This window comes from Passer montanus, unplaced genomic scaffold (genome assembly GCF_014805655.1).
Source record: "Passer montanus isolate IOZ18808 unplaced genomic scaffold, ASM1480565v1 scaffold510, whole genome shotgun sequence".
NCBI lineage: Eukaryota > Metazoa > Chordata > Aves > Passeriformes > Passeridae > Passer > Passer montanus.
In genome coordinates this window covers 12733-21247 of record NW_024370042.1, presented here as the reverse complement: position 1 = coordinate 21247, position 8515 = coordinate 12733, and the positions used below count along the sequence as shown (strand labels likewise).

At 45.8% G+C, this 8515-nt stretch overlaps 1 protein-coding gene across 1 annotated transcript; it reads right to left on the bottom strand.

Moving 5' to 3' along the window:
- Positions 1 to 429: 429 nt before the first annotated feature.
- LOC120509424 (protein EFR3 homolog B-like) lies at positions 430 to 8118 on the bottom strand (the record flags this gene model as incomplete). The annotated part of the gene is made up of 4 exons (XM_039724030.1): positions 7981 to 8118; positions 5394 to 5529; positions 3495 to 3656; positions 430 to 568 (listed from the first exon to the last, which is right to left on the bottom strand). Coding segments are annotated over exons 1-4 (452 nt in total), but the record flags the coding sequence as incomplete, so codon positions are not given.
- Between the last annotated feature and the right edge of the window lie 397 nt (positions 8119 to 8515).

Sequence of the window (8515 nt, the reverse complement as noted above, 5' to 3'; positions counted from 1 at the left end):
GAATTCTGGGAATTCTGGGAATTCCGGGAATTCTGGGATTGATGGGGGGGCGGGGCTCACCCGCCAGGCTCCGATGGCGGCTCCAGGGAATTGCGGGAGTGCTGGGAATGTCGGGAATTCTGGGAATTCTGGGAATTCCAGGAATTGAGGGCAGGGCCCACGTGTCAGGTCGTGATCCCGGCTCCAGGGAGGTTTGGGAATGTTGGGAATTCTGGGAACGCTCAGGGATGGGAATTCTGGGAATGGGGGGCGGGGCTTACCCCTCAGATCCTGATCCCCCTCTCAGGAATTTTGGGAATTCTGGGAATTGCATGAATCGGGGGTGGGGCTCATCCATGAGGTTCTGATCCCAGCTCTGGAAGGTTCCGGGAATGTTGGGAATTCTGGGAATTCTGGGAATTCCGGGATTGATGGGGGGTTGGGGCTCACCCGTCGGGCTCGGCGGGCGGCTCCAGGGAATGCCGGGAGTGGCGGGAATGTCGGGAATGGTGGGGGACGGGCACCTTGTTCATGATGAACACCATCACCTCCGACTGCTGGTACGGCGGCAGCGTGCCCGAGAACGAGCCTGGCGGGAACCGCACCGGAATGACGGGAATGACGGGAATAACAGCGGGAATCGCCACACCGGGAACCGCCACACCGGAATGACACCGCACCGGAATGACACCACCGGGAATAACAGGAATGATGGGAATAACAGCGGGAATCACCACACCGGGAATAACCACACCGGAATGACCACACCGGGAATCAATCGCCACACCGGGAATCGCCGCACCGGGAATGACGGGAATAACCGCAGCGGGAATGACCACACCGGGAATCGCCACACCGGGAATCGCCGCACCGGAATGACACCACACCGGAATGACACCACACCGGGAATAACCGCACCGGGAACGACGGGAATGACCGCAGCGGGAATGACGGGAATGACGGGAATAATAACGGCGGGAATAACGGGAATAACAACGTTGGGGACAGCGGGAATGACGACAGCGGGAATGACGGGAATAACGACAGAGGGAATACCGGGAATAATGGGAATGACGGGAATGACGACAGAGGGAACGACAGCAGGAATGACGACAGCGGGAGTGACGGGAATAACCACAGCGGGAATGTCGACAGCGGGAATAACGACAGCAGGAATTATGGGAATAATGACAGCGGGAATGGCGGGAATGACGGGAATAACGGCGGGAATGAGAGCGGGAATGAGGATGGCGGGAATTATGGGAATGATGGGAATGACGGCGGGAATGACGGGAATAACGACAGCAGGAATGACAATGGGAATAACGATGTCAGGAATTATGGGAATGATGGGAATAACACTGGGAATAACCACCGCGGGAATAACCACAGCGGGAATGACGATGGTGGGAATGACGACGGGAATAACGGCAATAACGGTGGGAATGGTGGGAATGGTGGGAATGACAGGAATGGGAATGGTGGGAATGGTGGGAATGGGACTAATGGGAATGGCAGGAATGGGAATGGGAATGATGGGAATGATGGGAATAACGGCGGGAATGACAGTGGGAATGATGACGTCGGGAATAACGGGAATAACAGGGGGAATGACAATGGTGGGAATTATGGGAATGACAGTGGGAACGACGGGAATAACGACAGCGGGAATGACGACGTCGGGAATGATGGGAATGATGGGAATGACGGCGGAATGGGAATAACAACAGCGGGAATGACAACGGGAATGACATTGGGAATAACGGGAATGACGGCGGGAACGACGGGAATAACGATGGTGGGAATGACGACGGGAATAATGGGAATAACGGGAATGACGATGGCGGGAATGGGGGGAATGACGGTGGGAATGGTGGGAATGGCAGGAATGACAATTGGAATGACAGGAATCGGAATGGTGGGAATGGTGGGAATGGGACTAATGGGAATGACAGGAATGGGAATGGGAATGATGGGAATCATGGGAATGGCAGGAATGCAAATATCGGGAATGGTGGGGATTCTGGGAATGATGGGAATGGTTGGAATAATGGGAATGGGAATGGTGGAAATGGGACTGATGGGAATGCTAGGAATGCTGGGAATGATGGGAGTTATGGGAGTTATGGGAATGCTGGGAATGCTGGGGGATGGGAATGGTGGGAACGATGGGAATGGTGGGAATGACAGGAATGGGAATAACGGGGGTGATGGGAATGGTGGGAATGACAATGGGAATAACGGGAATGGGAACAAGGATGGTGGGAATGATGGAAATCATGGGAATGGCAGGAATGCAAATATCGGGAATGGTGGGAATGATGGGAATGGCAGGAATGGGAATGGTGGGAATGACGGGAATGATGGGAATGACAGGAATAACAGGAATGGGAATGGTGGGAATGATGGGAATGGGAAAAACAGGAATGGGAATAATGGGAACGGGAATGATGGGAATAAAGGTGGGAATTATTGGAATGGTGGGAATGGCAGAAATGGGAACAAGGACGGTGGGAATGATGGGAATGATGGGAATGATGGGAATGGGAATGGTGGAAACAGCAGGAATGACCATGGGAACAACAGCGGGAAAAATGGGAATGAGAACGGGAAGAATGGGAATAATGGGAATGGTGGGAATGGGAATAGCAGTGGGAATGGGAATTTTATGGGAATAATGACAATGGGATTGGTGGGAATTGGAAGAACGGGAATGATGGGAATGGGAATGGCGGGAAGAATGGGAATGGTGGGAAAAATGGGAATAATGAGCACGATAAACATGGGAATACTGGGAATAACGGGAATGATGGGGATGGTGGGGATAATGGGAATTAATGGGAATATCAGGAATGGGAACAGGGAAAACGGGAACAGGAGCAGGACTGGGAATAATGGGAATGGAACAGGGATTGGAATGGGAATGGTGGGAATGATGGGAATGGGAATAACGGGAAGCATGGGAGGATGACGGGAATTATGAGAATTCGGGAATCATGGGAATAGTGGGAATTATGGGAATGATGGGAGAGGGAGCGAACGACGGGAATGGGAATAACAGGAATGACAATGGGAAAAATGGGAATGATGGGAAAATGCAAACAATACCAGGAAACGCCAGGAAAATCCCGGAAAACCATGAAAAATCCCAGAAAATCCAGGAAAAAGCTCAAAAAATCCTGGGAAATCCAAGAAAAGTCCCAGAAAATCATGGAACATCCTGGAAAAATCCCATAAATCCCAGAAAAATCTTGGAAAATCACATAAAATCCCATTAAAAAAACCCAGAAAATCCCATTAAAAACCCATAAAATTCAGGACAATCCCCAAATCATCCTGGAAAATCCTGGGAAAATCCCAGAAAAAGAATATAATAAAAAATCAGGGGAAAATCCCAGAAAATCAAGGAAAAATCCTGGAAAATCCAGGAAAAATCCTGGAAAAAAATCCCATTGAATTCCATAAACCCCCCCCCCCAAAATCCCCCGAAAATGCCCCAAATTGGGAATTCTCACCGATGGTTTTGATGACGGCCTCCTGGAATTTGGTCTCCTCGAGCTGCCGGGATTTTTGGGAATTGGCGGCTCCGGAATTCCCGGAATTCCCGGCCAGGGCGAGGTCGATGCTGAGGCGCAGCTGCCGCAGGAGGGTGTTGAACACCTCCAGCACCGTGGGGCCTGGGGGAAAAAACGGGAATTTTGGGAATTCTGGGAATTTTGGGAAATTTGGAAACTTGGGAATTGCAGAACGCCCTGGGAAATCTTGAAAAAATCTGGGAAATTCCAAAAAAAATCCGGGAAAATGGCTGAAAATCTTGGGAAAATCACCCCAAAAATCACCCAAAAATCCAAGAAAAATGCAATAAAATCGTGGAAAATTTGGGGAAATCCCAGAAAATCATGGAAAATCCCAAAATATCCCAGTAGATCCCAGAAAACTGGGGGGAAAATCATGGAAAATCCCAAAATATCCCAGTAAATCACAGAGAAATAATGAAAAATCCTGGAAAAATCCAGGAAAATCCCAGGAAATCATCAAAATCCCCAAGAGCTCCTACCAGACCCTTTCCCCAGTGGAATTTTGGGGAATTTTCCCCAACCCCTTCCCGAATTTTGGTGAAATTTTGGGAATTGTTTGGGTACCGACGGCTCCGGTGAGCACGGCCACGATGCCGGCAGGGAAATCCCAGAAAATCCCAAAAATCCCAGAAAATTCCAGAAAATCTTGGAAAAATCCTGGAAAATCCTATGAAAATTCTGGAAAAATCCAAGAAAAATCATGGGAAAATCCTAGAAAATCTCAGAAAATAATGAAAAACCTTGGAAAAATCCTGAAAATCCTAGAAAAATCCCTGAATATCTTGGGAAAAATTTTAAAAAATCCCAGAAAAAATCCAAAAAATGCAGGAAAATCCAGGACAAAATTCTTTAAAATCCCAGAAAAATCCCCCAAAAATCCTAGAAAAACCTGGAAATCCCAGACTAAATCCTGGAGAAATCTTTGAAAAATCCCAGAAAAAAAAAAAATTTAAAAAAATTGTAGAAAATGTCATAAAATCCCAAAAAAAAAAAAACCCGCAGAAAAATCCTGGAAAAATCCCCCAAAATAATTTAACAATCCCAGAAAATCCCGGAAAATCCCCAGGAACTCATCCCGAACCCTTTCCCAAACGCTCTCCACGATCCCCTTCCTGAATTTCTGAATTCCCGAGGAATTTTGGGAATTGTTTGGGTACCGACGGCTCCGGTGGCGGCGATGGCGGCGGCCTCGGAGAGCACGGCCACGATGCCGGCACTGAAACCCCAGAAATCCCAAAAATCCCAGAAAACTTTGAAAAATCCCCAAAAAATCCCAACAAAATCCTGGAAAATCGTGAGGAACCCCAAAAAAATCCCAGAAAAAATCCTTGAAAATTATGGAAAAATTCTGGTAAAATCCCAGAGAATCTCAGAAAAAACCCCTAAAAATAATGAAAAGTCACGCACAAAATCCCTGAAAAGTCCTAAAAAATTCTGGAAAATCCCCAAAAAACCCCCAGAAAAATCCTGGAAAATGCCTGAAAATTCCAGAAGAATCAGTGGAAAGTGGCAGAAAATCCCAGGAAAGTCCTGAAAAATCTCAGAAAAATCCCAGAAAAATCTCATAAAATCTCAGAAAAATCTCAGAAAAATCCCTGAAAATCATGAAAAATCCTGGAAAAATGCCAACAAATCCCAGAAAATCCCAGGAAAATAATGGAAAATATTGGAAATATCACAGAAAAATCCTGGAAAAATCCCCCAAAATAATTTAACAATCCCAGAAAATCCCGGAAAATCCCCAGGAACTCATCCCGAACCCTTTCCCAAACGCTCTCCACGATCCCCTTCCTGAATTTCTGAATTCCCGAGGAATTTTGGGAATTGTTTGGGTACCGACGGCTCCGGTGGCGGCGATGGCGGCGGCCTCGGAGAGCACGGCCACGATGCCGGCGCGCACGGGCGCGGCGCTGCGGCTGTTGGCGTCCAGGTGGCTCAGGAGCTGCTGGATCACCAGGTGCGAGTGCTGGGGCTGCAAAAACGGGAACGCCGGCTCGGAATTCCGGGAATTTCGGGGATAATCCCGAAAATCCAGGAGAAATCCCAGGAAAATTCCGGAAAAACCCTGGAGAAATCTCAGGAAAAATCTCAGGAGAAATCCCAGAAAATCTCAGGAAAATCCCAGGAATGTCAGCCTGGAACGCTGGGGCTGGGAAAACAGGAATGCCGGCTCGGAATTCCGGGAAAAAATCCGGGATAACCCCGAAAATCCAGGAGAAATCCCAGGAAAATTCCGGAAAAACCCTGGAGAAATCTCAGGAAAATTCTGGAAATCCCGGAAAAATCTCAAGAAAATCCCAGGAAATCTTGGAAAAATCCCAGAAAATCTCAGGAAAATTCAGAGAAATCACAGAAAAATAATAATAATATAATATGTATTATAATAATAATGTAATATATAAAAATAATATAATATATAAAAAATAATATAATATATAAAAATAATTTAAAAAAAAAATCTTGGAGAAATCCCATGAAAATCCCAAGATTTTCAGCTCGGAATTCTGGAAATTTCCAGGAAAATCCCTGAAAATCCTGGAAAAGTCCCAGAAAATCCAAGAAAATTCCAGGAAATCCCTGAAAGTTCCCAGAAAAATCCCAAAGAAATCCCAGGAAATCCCTGAAAATTCCCAGAAAAATCCCAGAGAAATCCCAGGAAAATCTGAGAAAAATCCTGGAAAATTCCCAGAAAATCCAGGAATATCCCGGAAAATCTTGGAGAAGTCTCAGGAAAATCCCAGAAAATCTCAGGAAAATCCCAGGAATGTCAGCTTGGAATGCTGGGGCTGGGAAAAAACGGAAATGCAGGCTCGGAATTCCATGAAAAATTCCGGGATAATCCCAAAAATCCAGGAGAAATCCAAGAGGAATCTTGAAAATCCCCCAAAAATCCCCCAGGAAAATCCAAGAGAAATCCTGGAGAAATCCTGAGAAATTCCCAGAAATATCCCAGAAAAATCTCGGGAATTTCAGCGCGGAATTCCAGGAATTTCCAGAAAGTCCCAGAAAAGTCCCTGAAAATCTTGGAAAAACCCAGACAATCCCAGGAAATCCCAGAAAATGCAGGAAAAATCCTGAAAATCTTGGGAAAATCTCAGGAAAATCCCAGGAATATCATCCTGGAATGTTGGGGCTGGGAAAATGGGAATGGAGGCTCGGAATTCCGGGAATTTCCGGGATAATCCCAGGAATTTCCTGGAAAATCCCAGAAAATCCTGAAAATCTTGGGAAAATCTCAAAATCTCCACTGGGAAAATCCAGGAGAAATCTCAGGAAAATCCCAGGAATAACATCCTGGAATGTTGGGGCTGGAAAAATGGGAATGGAGGCTCGGAATTCCGGGAATTTCCGGGATAATCCCAGGAATTTCCTGGAAAATCCCAGAAAATCCTGGGAAAGTGCTGACAAATCCCATAAATCTCACCGTTTTCCCCAGAAATCCTGCTTTTTTTTTCCAGAATTCCCAAGGTTTTTCTGGAATTCCCACAGTTTTCCCAGTGGAATTTTCAAGCTTTTCCTGGAATTCCCGCAGTTTTTCCCCGGAATTCCCAAGGTTTTTCCTCAATTCCCACTGGAATTCCTGCTATTTTTTTCCCAGAATTCCCTTTTTTCCCTGGAATTTCTGTACTTTTTTCCCAAAATTTCCACATTTTCTCCCAAAATTCCGAAGGTTTTTTCTCAGAATTTCCACAATTTATCCTGGAATTCCTGCAGTGTTTCCCAGAATTCCCTCTTTTCATGGAATTCCCACTTTTTTTCCCAGAATTGCCACATTTTTTTTCTCCAGAATTTCCACAGTATTTCCTAAAATTCCTGCTTTTTTCTCCAGAATGCCAACTTTTTTCCCTGGAATTCCTGTGGTATTTTTTCCCAGAATTCCTGTGCTTTTTCACAGAATTCCTGCAGGTTTTTCCCAGAATTCCAACATTTTTTCCAAAATTCCCGCATTTTTTCCCAGAATTCCCAGGGTTTTTCCCAGAATTCCAACATTTTTTCCAAAATTCCCGCATTTTTTCCCAGAATTCCCAGGGTTTTTCCCAGAATTCCAACATTTTTTCCAAAATTCCCGCATTTTTTCCCAGAATTCCCAGGGTTTTTCCCAGAATTCCAACATTTTTTCCCAGAATCCCCGCATTGTTTCCCAGAATTCCCGCATTTTTTCCCCAGAATTCCCACATTTTTTCCCAGAATTCCCCATATTTCTCCCAGAATTCCCAAGGTTTTCCCCAAAATCCCCATGTTTTCTCCCAGAATTCCCGCATTTTCTCCCAGAATTCCCATTTTTTCTCCCAGAATTCCTGCATTTTCTCCCAGAATTCCCACATTTTCTCCCAGAATTCCCATTTTTCCCCAGAATTCCCACATTTTCTCTCAGAATTCCCATTTTCCCCCAGAATTCCCGCATTTTCCCCGTTTTTCCCACCTGGATGGAGAACATGATGATCCGGAAGCAGCCGCGGGCGAACACCTGCGGCTCCCACAGGGCGTGGCTGTCCAGGTGCCTGCACAAAACACCCCAAAATCACCTTTTCTTCCCCCAAAAAATCCTGGTTTTTCCCCAAAAAAGTCCCCATTTTTTCCCCCAAAAAAGTCCCCATTTTTTTTCCCCAAAATGTCCCCATTTTTTCCCCAATAAATCCCCATTTTTCTCTCAAAAAAAATCCCCATTTTTTCCCGAAAAAAACCCCATTTAACCCCTAAAAAATCCCCATTTTTCCCCCATAAATCCCCATTTTTCCCAATAAATCCCCATTTTTTGGATGGAGAACATGATGATCCGGAAGCAGCCACGGGCGAACACCTGCGGCTCCCACAGGGCGTGGCTGTCCAGGTGCCTGCACAAAACACCCCAAAATCACCTTTTTTCCCCCCAAAAAATCCCCATTTTTCCCCCATAAATCCCCATTTTTCCCAATAAATCCCCATCTTTTCCCCCATATTCCCCATACTTTTCCTGC